Source organism: Temnothorax nylanderi, unplaced genomic scaffold, assembly GCF_030848795.1.
Source record: "Temnothorax nylanderi isolate EJ_2023f unplaced genomic scaffold, tnyl_v1.0 TNYL_tig0169_pilon, whole genome shotgun sequence".
Classification (NCBI taxonomy): Eukaryota; Metazoa; Arthropoda; class Insecta; order Hymenoptera; family Formicidae; genus Temnothorax; species Temnothorax nylanderi.
The window spans coordinates 178148-194796 of NW_027249231.1; the positions used below are offsets into that span (position 1 = coordinate 178148).

The 16649-nt window shown below is 47.9% G+C and overlaps 1 protein-coding gene across 2 annotated transcripts in view; it reads left to right on the top strand.

The window, feature by feature from the left end:
• Glut4ef (Glucose transporter 4 enhancer factor) overlaps positions 1-16649 on the top strand; it is a 90026-nt gene that overhangs the window by 63243 nt on the left and 10134 nt on the right. For both annotated transcript variants that reach the window (XM_071715651.1, XM_071715652.1), the window contains exons 6-7: positions 14882-14982; positions 16359-16620. In XM_071715651.1, the coding sequence (XP_071571752.1) occupies positions 14882-14982; positions 16359-16620 (363 nt within the window). The remainder of the gene's footprint in view (positions 1-14881; positions 14983-16358; positions 16621-16649) is intronic.

Consider the following 16649-nt stretch of genomic DNA (forward strand, 5'->3'; position numbering starts at 1 on the left):
GTCGTTGTCGAAGAGTTTCGACAAACGGGATTGACGGGCGTCCGGCTGATAATAAAGTTCTCGGCACGACGGCTGTGACGTCACGAGCGGCAGCGCGAAACCATTCGAGGTCTTCTTCTCGTCATACGATATGCCTTCATGACGTCATATCGGTTATTTTTTCCGTTTTGCCTTCGTGACGTCACAACTCGAGTACCGCTCTCGACAAGATAAATAAAAGAGATTTCTACCAAGAAAATTGTACGATATATAAAATATAATTTAATAAGAATTCTCTATAAAACGTTAGGACATATTTTATGGTGATTACAATAATCCTGATAAAAATCCTGACAAAATGACAATAAATTCTACTGTAAAGACCAAATTACAGAGTTTATCTTTCAATATGCAAATAATGTCAAAATTCATGTTAGCAATATTATATTAATCACTAACAATATACACTGTAAAAAAATGCGAATATAAAGTAAGAATAAAAAAAAATTCTTAGGCCGGTATTCATAGTCGGTTCTTATTTCAAGACCGTCTTAAGTAATGTCTTAAGATGCTAATACGGCTCTGTGATTGGTTCATGACGTCTTAAGATTATACTTAAGACGGTCTTAAATATAAGAACCAACTATGAATACCGGCCTTAGTGCTGGTCACTGACTGTGCTAACATTGACACTAGGATGCTCAATTATTTTAGCTTTCACAGCGTGACGTCACGTCTGGAGCGTTGAGCTCTTTATTGCAGTCAATGTTAGACCTGCGCTCTCTTTCTCGCTCTCGCTCTTGCTCTTGCTCTTGCGTTGTTAGAACTTTTCGGCCGGGAGGAGAGTCAAGGACGCGCGCTCGCGAATTTCAGCTGGCAACCGCCGGCGCCGCGCCGGTGGGGATGGGAACCGTGCCGTGCCGCGCCGCTCGTTGTCCTAGGTCCTGACTGCCTTTTTTTACGCACGCACCGAATCGACGATAAAAGTACGCCGTCCGACAGTACGAAGAGAAGAGGAGGAAAAAAGGGAGGGGAGAAAAGAGAGAGAGAGAGAGAGAGGTGATAGTCAGCCCTCTTCCTTATCGAGCACGATCGTAACACGAGGTCGTACGTTCGACGTGTCCTCTCGGAGAATTCGCCTCTGCTTTAATGAGAACTGGTTTAATGGGAAACGCGCTGAAATGAGTTCATCACGTGGAGATTATATAATCGCGAATAAAGCGCTTTTTACAGCTCGACCGATCAGTTCATAAACTAATCGATTGAAACATTGCACACGATTGCCGTCCTCGACTTCTTCTCTCTCTATTTTTCAAACTATTGCGATAAAAGTTCGGGGAAAGGGAATCTTCGCGCATCTTTTATTTCCGCTCTTCCCGCGGATCTCGACGATGAATTTCGTAACTTGCTCGATGACTCCCGTCGATTTAGCGCGACGCCGACGTTCCGTTCTAATAATAGACGCTCCGTGACAGCTAGATCTATCGTAGCGCGACATTTATTTTAAATTCAAGGTGACGCGAATTTTATCGCGAGCGCAATCGGTTCGTCTCGCGGTAATCGTTTCAAGTGATAAGGACGAAGCGCGTTTCCGTAATACCCGCGCGGCTTAAACAAACGGAGCTCTTATGTCGTTCTATTTAAAAAAAATTTTTTTTTGTTTCTATTCAGCCGCGTATCGAGGCGTTTCTGCGCCCGCGCGAGTGCCATATCGATCGTCCCCGCGTACTCTACCTTGACCTCCAGCTGCGAAAGTATCGCGAGCAATTAAAGCGTTTAAGGGCTTCGGTAGAACCGGTCGTCGAGTGATCGGCTGAGTCGCGAGCCCACGTACGGGATCTTCGGCGATCAGATGACACATTCCCGCGCATATGGCGGCGAGACAAACACTTACTGACCGTTTAGTGCTTACGATAAACGGATAGCAACGTTATCGCGGCATTGCCGGCCGATTATCGTCGTTGTCCAGCAAACAAACGTATGTACGACGTATGTTTCAGTACAAAGAGTTCGATATTCTCTGTTTTTTTTTCTCCTCCAATCCGAGATACGGAATCGCCGTCTAATCTCCGGGCTAAGCTCGTCAACCGGCTCCAGGTTTTACATAAGCCGTTTCGACATCGGCGTAGACTGCAAGTAACTTTCTCCCGGATCGATCTTGGTTCGGAAAGTCATCTATCTCCTCGCGATTCCCCGAGTCCGCCAGTGAAACCGGCGGATTCGAGCGCGATATGATCGATGAAAGTACGACCGATAATACACGCAACGTTGCTCGGTTCTTCAAAAAAATTACCATGAATGCCACTTGAATCGCCTCCGGCAGAATTCGTGAAATTTATTAACCGTTCAACAAGCGCAATTGTTCATTTTTACAAAATTTATCGATAAGCAGAAACAAGCGGGACACGTCGGAGCTGCAATTGTGCAATAAATAAGATAAGACCGTAAGGTTTCGCATGATCGCGAGATATCTGGGAAGGCCTCTGAGATTTTTTTGGAACGGCGAGTCGCGACGAGCGTACTCCTATCCCGGATAGGAAGGGGAAGACAGAAATCCCAAGCGTACAACTGACTTGACGCGAACGAGCGGATCAGCGGAATGTCCGTGAGAATCGTGTTTTATATTCTCGCTTCGTTTCTCGTGCTTTCGACCACCTTCGACACGTCGGCGTCGCCGATCGTGCACGATGATAAAAGAATTGCGAATACGTCGTTCCTACGCGCGCGCAAAGTACGTAACTGTAAACTGGTCCTAACACCACGGGGCCGGGGCCTCGCCCACTTGGTTGCTCAACTTGGGTAAGCCGAGGAGAACCGGTGTCCGGTGTGTCTACGGCGTGGCAAGGCCGTTGACAGTGCCGTGCCGGCGAATCAATCGCGTTGTCACGCTCAAGCGGGCGCGCTCGCTCGCAGCTCGCACTCCGCTCGTGCGTGCCCAGCTGATTCGCCGCGCCGCGCCGCGCCGCGCCGCGCCGCAGCCGTTCACCGATCGTGGGTGAGAGAACGAGAGAGAGAGAGCGAGAGAGGGAGGGAAAGAGAGAGAGAGAAGTGTTCAATCCTGCGAAAGTTACGTTACGCTGAAAATCACAAAGCGATTTATAATCCGGCGCGTCGGGACGCAGATGCGAATAGCACGACCGTGTCTAAAAACCTCGCTAAAAAATGTAACAAATAATAATGCAATTTTGCGGAAGTAGACAAAAATCGGGAAAGCGGAAACGAGAGGAGGAATCGCTGAACTGGTAAAATGTACGACAAGATGTTTGAAAATAATTAGATAGTATTGCCAGAGGAATAAAAACGCTTGTGCGTTTAATAAAGAAAATAATTAATTGTCGCTTCGGATAATTATTCGGATGATTAGAATAATAAAAAAGGAATTAGAGAAGTCAGCGTACATATGTTAAATAAGACATTAATATTTCAAATAAATATAATTTTATTTCAGTTTATAAGACAGAGTGCCAGATATCTTTTAAAAATTCAGACGCGTAAATCTATATATGTAAATAACGCTGAGTTTCGTCAGTATCATATTTCAATACTTAGTAAGAGATTTATGACACCAAATTGCATAACATTAAAAAGAAGATGCACAGAGAGAAAGAAAGAGAACCCGATGATTCGCCATTAATCTACAAAGCAAATAATCCTGTCCTAGGGTATGGTTGTCGTTTCGTTCAACCGACTGGCATTACCGCTTGGCCAACTCGGACTCGTCCGGTACTACTCATCCATTCTCTCGGTGTAAAGATTCCCGAAAGTAACGACCTTGACTTTGCCGTCTCCATACCGCGCCGACGATCTGACGAACTAACGGTCGAATACCCGTAGGCCCGGTCTTAAGTATTCGGATTCGACATCGAGTTCAAATCGTGATATCGCGACTGGATCGCGGCCCATAGTGGCTGGAAATTCACAAAAGGAGAAGAGAATTCGGTACAAATGCACTGCCGTTTCGCCATTCGCATTAACGGACACGCACCAAGTCTCGAATGTTACAGAATGGTACTGTTCCTATTCGGGATAGATAACCATCTGTTGAGGAAGGACGAGAAAAAAAGGAGAATAGTGAGCTCTCGTGAGTGCGTGGTACGTAGACGAATGATGATTGCGAAAATGACTGTCGCGAATGAAATCACGTGAAGGAGGAACGGCGGAACGACTCGTACACGTTTTTTGTGATATCGATAAGATCGCTCCGTCGATTAGCGCGGAATCTGATTGACATTCGAATATATTACACATGAATCTCTTACGTTTCTCGCTGCAATCGATTCGACGTAAGAACTTCGCGTCTGCAAAGAAGATTGCACAAACGGCGATGTTCGAAACGAATGCCTGTAATTACAATTGCGACACGTTTCGTGGGAGTGTTCTTATTGTGTTTAGCGTACTGAATAATGGGGTTAGCGTGTCGCAGGATAAACAAAGACTTTTTACGCCTGTGGATATTTTTGTAATAAAGTTCAGGAGATACATAGAGAGAAAGAGAGAGAGAAACTGTGTCTGCCGCATTATCATGCTATTGCAATAAAAATACGATTATGTCTATAACTGCGAAGCAAAACTCGAAAGTTTGCACGGAACATATAAATACAGCATCTAAAATATTCAACTATATCACGTGATGTAAATACGCACGCATTCTCGTGACTATGACGTAGTATCGTGGCGCGTAGACATAAACACGCTAATACTCATTATTAAGTAAATAAGCGCGCGAATTGTGACGCATACGAACCTCCTGGGCTCTTTCCCGACATCTCATGAGATGTGACGTCAGAAGCGAGAAATGTTGAGAATTGACACGTTGAGAATTCTTGCGTAGTATTTCCAAATAAAAAGATATTTGCTTAAAATAACACTACAGATCACTTCAGCACACTTCGAAAATACTCCGAGTTGAAGTTAAGTCTACCCCTTTCCCTTGACAGTTAATAAACAGCCGTAAAATGAATGTAATACGAAATCTAGTCATGCGTTTGCGCACAAGCCTGCAGCGTATCACATTCGTTTTACGGCTGTTTATTAACTGTTAAGGGAAAGGGGTAGACTTAACCTCAACTCGGTGTATTTTCGAAGTGTGCTGAAGTGATCTGTAGTGTTATTTTAAGCAAATATCTTTTTATTTGGAAATACTATGCAAGAATTTTCAACGTGTCATTTCTCGCTTCTGACGTCACATTCCAACATGGCCGCGACGAGTGGCAGGAGCCTTAAGTGCTGGACATTTTTTGTGTCGCGCGAAACCGAAATTCAACTATTTTTCGCACGAAAATTCAATGCCGCACGATAATGACGAAATAACAATTTTTCACCAGTTCCAAATACCAGTCTTACATATTTATTTGCGTCAGTTAAATTATCTATACGTTAAATATGTCCGCGTGATTTATGATTTCGATATTCCTTTTTAATCCAGCGAATCTCTAAAAAAATACCATATAATTGTAATAGCAAAATAAATTAATAATAAAATAAAAAGTTAAAGTGGATTAAAATTGTTCAATATTTTTCGATGAATTTTTCGTCACGGTAAAAACTCGATAAAATATAAAACGCCGTCTAAGATCTGAGTTACATATTTCTACTTTTGATGTGAGATAGGAAAGGAAAATATAATTGACCATAGTCACAGCTAACAACGCCGGTGCAACCGGACCTATACTAATTTTTACTGCGCGAGCGAGCGATAACCGTGCGGATAACCGAAAGTTCGCCGGCTATCGCGCACCGGTTCTCATTTTACGCAATAAAATTAGTCTCTCGCGTGACCTTGAGTCGGTTATTGAACCCTCCTTGCCCGATACGCGAGCGACGCGTCGAATCAGAATATCCGAGTCGAGTTTGGAAACATCACGCACTCGCGTTTTGTCGCCTCGTCGCTGATAAGCGGGCTCGAATAAACATTTCTCTCGCTCTCTCTCTCTCTCTCTCTCTCTCTCTCTCTCTCTGTCTGTTTCGCACAAACACATATACGCGGGTGTCTTAAAAAAAAAATTTAAAAAAAATATATGCAGTTTTATCGAACCGCGCCGGCCGGCACGACCGAAATCAGTGAACGGTAACGGCTTCAATCCCTTATTAGTTCGGCGTCCATTATAAGCGCAATGCACGCTAGTACGATTACGGGAGAACGAATGTTAATCCGTAAAGCGTCGGTGCGATATTTTCGTAATAACAGCGCTGGCACACAGAACATACAGTCCATAGCGTCGCGATTATTATTTTTAATAAATCGAGATCTACATATCCTATAGCAAAGAGCATTTTGATGTATTTTTACGTTTTACTTTCCTGTATTTAATACTCTTTATGCGTGTTGCGATCGAGAAACTGTTCGGTGCATATCCGCGTCCGGAAACGACGGTGTAACACGTATCGGCGAGCCGTTTCATCGCGCGCAATTAAAAATTAATGGCGGCGACTCTCGCCGGGTACTTAAATCGTATTTTCAGCCGTACCGGTAGTACGCGAACGGTACTACCGGTTTTCGGTTGTAACTTCTCTCTCGCGACAGGCGGGCGGAGGGAATCGAGGGGAGGGGTCCTGGGTTTATTGCTTAACGAGGCCCGGCCGCGCCGGTATTGAATACCGTGTGTGCATAAACGATGCTACACGGCCTTGGGAGAAAAAAAGCAGGACAAAATTAAACGCGTACGGCCGGTGGATATCGGATTTTAAGTGTTCCGTGAAAGTCTCTGCCCATGTCACGGGATTTCCCTCTTTTCTCGCGTATATCTCTTTCTCTCTCTTTCTCTTTCTTTCTCTTTCTCCGCGTACCAAAATTAAATCGTGCGCTTGCAAACAAACGCGATATAAAGATAATACGATTTGGGAGCTCGTGATGTTCCCTGGTAGCCATTTAATGCGTATCGGCCGGAACACGTTCGGAGCCATTTTAATTGCTATTTACCCACGAGTCGTGCAAGATGCGGTTAATGATACGTTCGGGGAAGAGGGAGGACGGAAGCTTCCCCCCTTCCGTGTGAATTTTATTCAGCGTGAACGTACAAGCGACGCGACGTCGACTCACGCTTAGTATCGTTTTCACGATTGTCACATGTAACACGTCTTACTCTCACGGCTTTCTACCTTTCACCGCGTTTTCGCTGAATTCGCGATTTTCTGAGACCCTCGCGGGTACTTTACAAGACGTTTCAGCCAGAGACGTTAGCAGCATATGCCAATCTTTTCTCTTCCTTATTTTTTAATAAAATAAATCCAGATGCGGAGTATCTTTCTCAATTCGATCAAATTAACAGAGTACAAAATATAGAAGATATAAATACAATAACTTTGTGTATTATATTCGCGTAGCGTTCGAAGCGACAAAACTACGACGAGAGAGGCTGCACGATATCACGTGATAACATCTTTTTTTCGACCAATCGATACGGTCTAGGAAAATTCAAGGTGCCTCGAGTTGGCGAGCCTCGGCAAAGTGCATCGTCCTCATTCGGCGTCACCTCTCATTTTCTCCCATCGGCTCTACGTATATATATATATATCGGCCGTGGGCTCGCTGAACGGGTGTCCTCCACCATTTCAACAAGATGCGAGCGGGGCCGCAGCGCGGCGTCCACGCTGCAAACCGGCGACGTAAACAACGTGTCTGCGCAGGCGCAGGCGCAGCCGTTCCTCCCGCGCCGCCGCTTCAACAGTTCGTTCGCGCTATCCTCTTCCATCTCCCCATTTCTTTCCCTCTCCTTCTCGCTCCTTGTTTCGCCTCCTTCTCTCGCTCGCACGCGTGCAAGTACGATTCTCTTGCTCGTGAGCGTCGGGCGACCATCGCTTAGCAGCCTTCTCAGCGACGACGCTGACCTTCATAAAGTCCAGCGCACAATGGCCGGCCGCAAGATGCCGAACGTTCGAAAACTTTCGTACGTGCCTGGAAATGTCGTTCGAATAACCGTACGGGGGAACGAACCACGGCCGGAGAAAGTTATGCGGTTAATTAAAGGGGGAGGGGAGGGGGGGCGAGATGTCTGCCGAGTATATTCCCCAAAGTGAATACAAACGCGCTCGCGAATTCGAGCCTTAATATGGAGCCTTACTCCTTTGTGTGGCTGGAGCGCAGCAACAATGTTGGTATTCGTCGCTCCGGTGGTTGCAACATCGCGAAGGTCTGTGTCGCCGGCCCGTTTATGCCGAAAGGCCTACCTTACGCGGTACGCCATTGTACTTTGGGAAAAGAGAAAGATAAAGAGGCACTCGAGCACGCACTGGTGGAGTGCAAATATCGATAAGAGGCGGAAACTCCGGACGACGCCGATTTAATCGCACGTTCAATGAATGAAAAAATACAAGTACTAATCTTCCTCTGTCGCCACTATTGTCTCGTAAAATAAAAAAATAAAAAGAAAGGATACATTTGCTCGGAAGAAAATTTGAGAGCCAAAAAAATACGATCGATATTTTTCGCCGAATTAGCAATTAAACCCGTATAATGGCAGTAGGATTACGATCGTTCTCAAATTGTTTACGACTTTTTAACACTCGTGCCTCCAAAATACCCTGCGTCTGAAGTTTATGGTGACCATTTATCTCGGAGAGACAGATAAGTGTAGATTGTGTACTGTTGTCCAACTGAATTCTTCCGAAAATGTAGATAATGAGAAGGTTGACAAACGATAGGCCCTGGGTAAACAGGCTTTTTCCACTTTGTCATCCGGACGCGACGAAAAAAAGCAGCAAATCAGATGCGTCGAACATCCTAGTGGAGTGTCCCGTCGTGACTCACGGGTACCCACTGTCGTCCCCTTCCCGGCCGTTCGCCCGTTCGACCGCCCGCCCGCCCGCCCGCACATCCATGCCCCTCCGTGGGCATTTGAAACGATTCTCCGTCTCTCTCTCGCCTCCGTGTCGACGACCTCGGTTCTTCCTTGTAAATTGCACCGAATCGCGTGCCGCGACGTGTCCCAGCTGAGCCTGCTTTTTCCAGCCTCGCTATTTTACGGCCGCGTTCGCTCGTCGGGAAAATGGAAAAAATAAAATAAAAAAAGGGTCGGAGCTTTTGTTCGCCCTCGCCTCGTTTGTCACGGATCGCTACCGATTGCCGAAAACTCCCTTTCGTCGGCGTTGTCGCGTGTCCTCGCGCGTTCTCTCGTGTCTCAATAAGTTCGCCGCGAGCGTTCTCGAGCGCTCGCCTGCGCGCGCGCGTGCGCGCGCGCGCGATCGTATCCTGGAACAAAGGCATCTCCGGCGCGCGCTGCGGAGATGATTCCGCGCTCACGCTACGTTCTACCCGGTTACAGTTCATCGCGACGTAACGATGCATCACGTTCCCCCCTCCCCCGAGAGTCCACGCAGTTCGCAAACGGTGCACCCGTTGACGACGCGCGACGTAGTACGACGTGTAACGACGCAGCCTTTGTCGTACCTGCTGCGTCACACGTGGCCGTGCATCTCTCGCTGCGGTCAGTTCCCTCTTTTCCCTCCCCCTCCCTCTCTCTTATCACTCTTTCTCTCTCGGCCAGATCCCTCCTTATCGTTTCCCCGCGTCTACGCGGCCATATTCTGAAATTTTCTGCCCTTTATTGCTACATCTCGTCCCCGCCCGCCGTCGTCGCCCGTCGCCCCGTCGCCACGGCTTGCCGCGGCTCGCCGCCGCCGCTGCGACGCGAAAGTCCCACAACAAACCCGTAGATTTTTATCCCGCCACCCCGTATACCCCGTATACTTCGTGCGTGAGGCGCATCGGTGTGTGTTCGAAGGGTCAACGTCCGACCCTCACCACACGCCACGGATCGACGCGCATCGTACGCGCCAACACACAGAAGTCCGGTTTGTTTTGGTTTCCCGGGCGTTACCCGGACTCCCCACTTCTCTCTCCGGTGACTTCGACTCCTCTTTCTCTCTCTCTCTCTCTCTCTCTCTCTCTCTCTTTCTCTCTGTTTCCCTTTCTTTCTCTCTCTCTCTCTCTTCCTTACTCGCCCATTCCCGTGTGCTCGCTATTTCTCCTTCTCTCTCTCTTCCTCTCTCTCTCTCTCTCTCTCTCTCTCTCTCTCTCTCTCTCTCTCTCTCTCTCGTGCCGCGCGATATATCCCTATGTCCGTGAAACTCATCGCCGCGTGGAACGACGGCGCGGTCCCAAAATGGGGGATTGAGACTCGGCAGCCAGTGACGTCAGGATGTGTACACGGAACGGTACATCGGGAGTATCGTTATTTGCGGACAATGCAAGCGACAGCTTCTACAAAGTTTACATTAGATATCTAAATATTTTTGTATAAATAGGACAAAAATGAGGATCCGTTTCAGACTGAAGTATGATATTTGCATTCCAAGTTGCGTCAGACAAGAAGAGTACACAGATAGTACAGATAGATTGTTTTCCCCCGTTCGAGTAGCTTGGCGACGTCTCTACGTTAAACAATCGGATTGATATGTCCGGGTCGGCGAGACACATCCGCTACGATTCAGCCAAAGAGAGAACGGTTTGCATGTGAAAATCTCAGTAGTCGTGGGAAAGGCAGTGACGTAGGAAAATATAGTCCTGTGCCGCGCGCAACATTTGTGCAATAGCCGGCGGCTCGGCACGAGTCGACTGGTGGCGGAGAAAGCGGGAGGCCGCGTGGAAAGCGGGCTGTCGTAGCGTGTAGTTTGGAATCGATTTTTGCGCCCGTGCTCTCTCGGTGCCGTATAGTACGCGTAACGTTCGATTCGCCGGAGCAACACGCTCGAACGGAAGCCCGAGCCTGCCGCCTGCAACCTGCGAGAACGGCCTTGGTAATCGGCGTTGGACTTTGCGTGCCCGACGCGTGTATAGGCGCGCGAATTTCTGATTAATCATCAATACAATCGAGACAGCGAAAATGCGAAATTGCGAGCCCGAGTTCTTTCGCGCGAAAGAAACGCGCACGCACGAGTGATTCGAGATCCATTCGCTCTAACGAACTTCGGGGCGTTGACTTCCAGCGCATTCCTGCGGGGCGAATCACGTATAGTCGGTTTTATTGGCCGCGTCTCTGTTTTCGAAACGATTTAACAAGAATTTTTCACACGTCGCTTATCAAAAGACTTCGAGGAACGACGCGACAACGCTCGGGGAACGTCTCGCCGGGGTAACACGTGCGTAATTTTTGTACAACGCTCTTCTCGGATCTTCACGCACGGAGATGCGCACGCGCGCGTGCATACACACATAAGCGAATTCGCGAGCGAGCGAACGAGTAAGCGCGCGCGCGCGCGCGCGCACGCGTGCCGTTGCGCAGTGCACAGAAGTAGGGGGAGAGCGCAGGGGGAGAGACGCGCGGTACTTGGCGCGCTGGTAGGGGTGGATGCCCGCCCGGTGCGCTCCGGCCTCCGCTCCGACCGGCAAGGCGATGCGTGTGCATCCCCAACGAGCCGCGGCTATCTCTATCGCCGGCAACGTCGTATCGCACGCGATGCGCCCACGAAACGCCGCTGCCGCCGCCGCCGCCGCCGCGCCGCGCCGTTCCGCGCCGCATCGCGGCCGTCTCTCGTCTCGGTCGCGGCAACCCCGCGCTTGGCTTACTCATCCCCGCGCTCGCGATGATGGTCGCGCGCACGCGAAGGAGCGCGCGCGGGAAACGGCCTCGCGAAATCTACGCCGCCGCGCCGGGAGTAACGCCGGTTCGCTTCTCGTTGTACGTGACTGGCCCTCGGACGTTTTTTCGAGGCGCTCTTCCCCTGATTGAATTTTGCGATAGCACGCTGTCTCCATTACGCGTCACGCACAATGCGTACACGGACGCGACGTGCTAGGGTGTTCGATAATAAGCACGTTTGACGATGTTAATCTTGGCGTGCGTTTCGCAAGTGAAACCTTTCGTTTCTCGCTCTCAGAAAATTATCGTTGCGTTTCGTCCATTTTACTGTTACTATATTTTATTATCGAACACCCTGTATATAGGACAGACAACACATGCGTGAAAATTATAAATCGCGGCAATAATCACGCGTTAATAAATAATATTGATTTTGTTCGTAATTTCTTTGATAATCGTCGATGCGGGCTGATGATCTCATATACGCTATACTTAACAATATTGAAAAATATATTTTCGTACTTTGTGCATTGTCTTTCGCGGATAGAGCATCCGAGAGAGTAGATCCGCGCCGATCAGTGGTCGCTATCGCGCACGCGAAGATGCTCCCCGGGACGCGTGGTGCCCTCTAGACTAATGCCATCGGTATTACCGCGTCGTATCCTAAAGGTCGTGGAGAAGGGCGGGGGGAGAGAGAGGGGGAAGTAGGGAGAAGGACTCTGCTGCGAAATTCTCCGGAGCACGCCAAACCAACGCCGAGAGGCATGGGCAAGGCAAGGCAAAGGGAGAGCGTTGCCTGCCGACCGGCATAGAAGGTCTGTGACCTCGGCAATGGCTGTGAGCCGCGGGCCGCGGCGTATACGCCGTTCCGGCGTGTACCCGTCGTGTACCGTTTTCAGAGATGATGTCACGTACGTCATCGGGAGATCCCCGAAATCGTCGAAATCGCCTCCTTCCGAACGGCACGCGTCCTCGCCTCGTCGTCGGACGCGTCTCTCTCGCGAAAGGGACGCCGCGCCGGACGCGCGTCGATGCGCGCGCGAAACGCCTGGCCTGGCGCGGCGTCGCGTATCGCGGACTCCCGCGGTCGCCGGCCTTTCGCCACCCGCCACCCGGTATACCGCGCGCGCGACGCACCGGTGTATCTCTCCCCGGTGTACCGTTTCGGAGCTGATGTCACTGCACTAGCGAGACCCTTCAAGCCCGTCGAAGCGGCAGCAGCCTCTCGCCACCGAACGGCGCGATCTCGCTTATCACGCGCGCGTCTTTCAGTCGATACGCCCGTGGACGCTTATCGGCCCGTCGTTCTCTCTCTCTCTCTCTCTCTCTCTCTCTCTCTCTCTCTCCCTTCGTTGTCATCCCGTCGCGCCACCCGGTATGCCGCGTGAGAGAATCGAAAGAGGCGAGCGTTAATGGCGCGTATAGTAAGCCAAGCCGCGCAAAATTGAGGGAAGCGATCGACGGCGGTACGGCGCAGTTTCCGAGATCGTGTCTTAAGTGCAGTCGTTAAAGTCACTCGTAAATATTCATGCGCTCATTAGCTAGACCGAACGGCCCGGCGATGCGACGTGCTATCGCGCGAATGCGTACTTAAAGGAATTATTTTCGCCGTAGTCCGACGGCTTATTAATCCGGAATGCTTTGAAGGGGCGTCCTTCACCGTGGCGCGTTAACGAGCTCATGATTGTCCTCTTCGGTTCAGGCCGTTACGTCGGAAAATGTTGGCGTGTACGATCGCCAGGGACGATCGTGAGACCGTTAACGAGTGATTAGCCGCATCCCGGATACTCGTCAAGTTACATCGACATCTCCGAATCCCGTAAATTCGCAAGTCGACACATAACAGACCGGCGAGATCGATTTTCGGTGTGCATCGCTATAAATAAACGTAGAAACGTAACACTTTCGCGCGTCTCCTTGATAAAACATCGAAATCCGAAATTCAACTCAATATCCGTTCCAAAGCAGCGTGCTTCGATTTATTATCTACAATTAACTCGTTGCAGCAGCAGCAGCAGCTGCTGCTGCTGCTGAAAATGCGATCAAATGATTAAGAGCTAAGACTAATTCGTTTGTAAATGTACTCCGAATCCCGTTGAGCGGACCGAGCGGCTACGATTGTCATTCTATCCGCGTGTCGGAAGCGCTCTCGAGGATAAGAGAGATCCAGGTAATCGTCACTCGGATAGAAGACGATTACTACGCAGGTGAGGACGCGCGGAGGATTCTCTCGCTCGCGAGAGAATAGAGATGTGCCGGTTCCGCGTTTGCATGGCCGTCCTTCGCGCTCAAAACATCGCGGACCGCGTGGGCTTGTATTCCTCGTTCTCCTTGCGATCAATACCACGTGACCGTATCGCCGTGACCGGCGCGCGGCGCCTCCGCCGCGCCGGCCGGCCGATGTAAACAAAGAAACGTGCGCGCGGCGCGGATGCCGCGCGGCATCGATTTTCCTCTCCGGCGCGCGGCGCGGCGCGGCGCGGCGGCTCGGCTTGGCGTGACTCCGACCTCCGACGGCAGGGCCGTCTTAAGACGTTCGGATTCGGATTCTTAGTGTCTGAGCAGAATAGCTGACTTATAATTTCAAGACAGTGTTTTATGCTTTAAATCTTTGTTTTTAGCAACGCACAATACTGTCTTGTGTCTCAAGTCTTAAACGAGTGTACAAAGTGTCAACATTGTAAGACTTGAGACACAAGACAGTATTATGTGTTGCTAAAAACAAAGATTTAAAGCATAAAACACTGTCTTAAAATTATAAGTCAGCTATTCTGCTCAGGCCCTTACAGGTTAGCGACACGACGCGTCTTATCTGCGATCCACGCGTAAGACAATAGTTCCGTTCAATGAGAATTTAAGTACAGACGGGAGTAAATAAATACGGGGGATATTATACGGAGGTTTTTTTAATGAACTCCACAGAGCGTATTAATGTTGTAATAAAATCAACGAGAGCATTTATCTTAACAAGCAGATTATATTAATGAGAAATGCTGAAGCTTACGATTTTAGTAGCAAAATAAAGGAAATAATTATTTATTCTTGGAACGGGGACCATTGAAAATGTCACGGATGACATTTCAGAGGGCGGGTAATTGAGGGCAAAAAACTGTCCATTCAGCTCGATGATTAAAGCAGTCCTACCGTCAGCATGCGCCTACGCGCGAATTGCAATATCATGGTGTGCCGATTAACGTATCACGGAACGACGTAGAACGGAATGTTTGCCGAAACAAATTGTATTTGCCCGTTATCCTTTTTTTCCCCCTCTCGCGAAGTTCTCTCGGACGTGCAAAGTCCGGTCGAGCTCCGATCGGGTCCATCGTCACGTAATGCATGCCGCTCGTGTCGATGATCGTTAACGGCTGTCATCTTTCTGTTTTCAGGCGAATGCGGCAGTGGCCTTCAAGTGCACTTGGCCGGGCTGCCGGACTGCCAAAGCGACCGTCCCGCATATTGAGGAACATGTGCGCCAGTCACATCTGGGGTAAGTTTAGTACCTTAGATGCAATACGTCGCGTAAGATGCGTCGTTATGCGTTACGAGGCCGAGGCGGAACACGCGCGCGAGATATCAAGCTGGTCTCGTAGCCGAGGAAAGAGCTGTTGACATCAAATCTTTTGACTTTTCTCGTGGGCCGGAGCCACTGACAATCGATGCCGTTGTAACATCGGCACTTATCCATACCCTCAAGTGTGTAACTCTCTCTCTCTCGAGAGAGAGAGCTTATAAAATTAATTGTCGCCTGGCTCGTAACGCACCATTTCACATTTTTTCTTGCCTATAAATGAATCAATGAAATACAACAATGATAATTTTATTGAGTACGTGTTGCACGTAAAGAAGCAAAGATATAATAAAAAAATTATATACATATGTCAACATATAAGCGAAGCATCAGCAACTACACGCTTTATATAATTAAATCTTTGTGATAATACAGTTATACATTAAGATTATCTCTGCATGTATGAAATAAAATCTTTAAAACAAAAATATTGAGGAAAAGGATGCTAATAGTATTAATAACAAAAATATAGATAACATTAATACAAAAATAAAAATTAACATGTTTATTGGCTCGATGCTGATGAAGTAACAATAATGCTAGTACATATATTGTACACATGTTTATTCAAATATATGTACAGATACATATGCATTTACACATATATTCGTGCGCACATGTTTTCACAACTCGCACATATGCGTTTCTACATGAATACCTATATATATTCACAGCTTCTCCTAGTTGGAACAGTAAATCCACGTACTTAAATCAATAATCGATTTAAATTTTGATGCTAATAAGCATTCTTATTAAATTACTGTAAATAATTTATTGCGAGAAATATCACCCCAATTGTAGGAAGGTCCCAGGTTTGAACCCTGGCTGGGGTGATATTTTTCGTAATAAATTCTTTACAGTGATTTATTAAGGATGCTTAAGCTTATTAGCATTAAAATTTATCGATTATCGATTTGAATATGTGGATTTATTGTTCTAACTGGAGTTGTGCTTTAAAAACCGACAAAAAATTGACGCCCAGTTTACTGAGTTTGGTAAAAGTATATAAAATTCACACAATATTATCTATTATTAAACTTAATTAAGAAATAATATAAACGAGTTAATAAACAGTAAATATATTAATTAAAATGAGAAACGATAGAGAATTAGCTGTTTCGTAGAGCACGAGAGAGAGAGAGAGAGAGAGAGAGAGAGAAAAACTGAATATCAAAAAGTAACGAATTAAAATACTTTACTGTGAGGGAAAAAAAACAGCCTGAAATTTCGTTGCTCGACGCAGAAGATAGGAAAGCAACGACTGAAAGCGAACTGAGATCATTTTTGTTTTACAGTCCAAAGAAGTCCAAGGGATGCGACAGCGAGGATGATATGTCCGTTCACGAGGAGGAATTCTATTATCAGGAAGTTGCTGTGGATCACATGAGCTCACCTCCCACGATGTCTCACCGGGACATGGCGAGACCGCCGCACGAGGATCCGGAGTATCAGAAGCAGCTTCGTCTCGAGACGACACCTGCTGCGAGTAACTACATCGAGAACGTAATGGTCGGTGTCAGGGAACCGAGCAACACGTTTACGATCTCGCAATCGCCGGTAAGTAATCGCGCGGCTCAGGCTGTAAA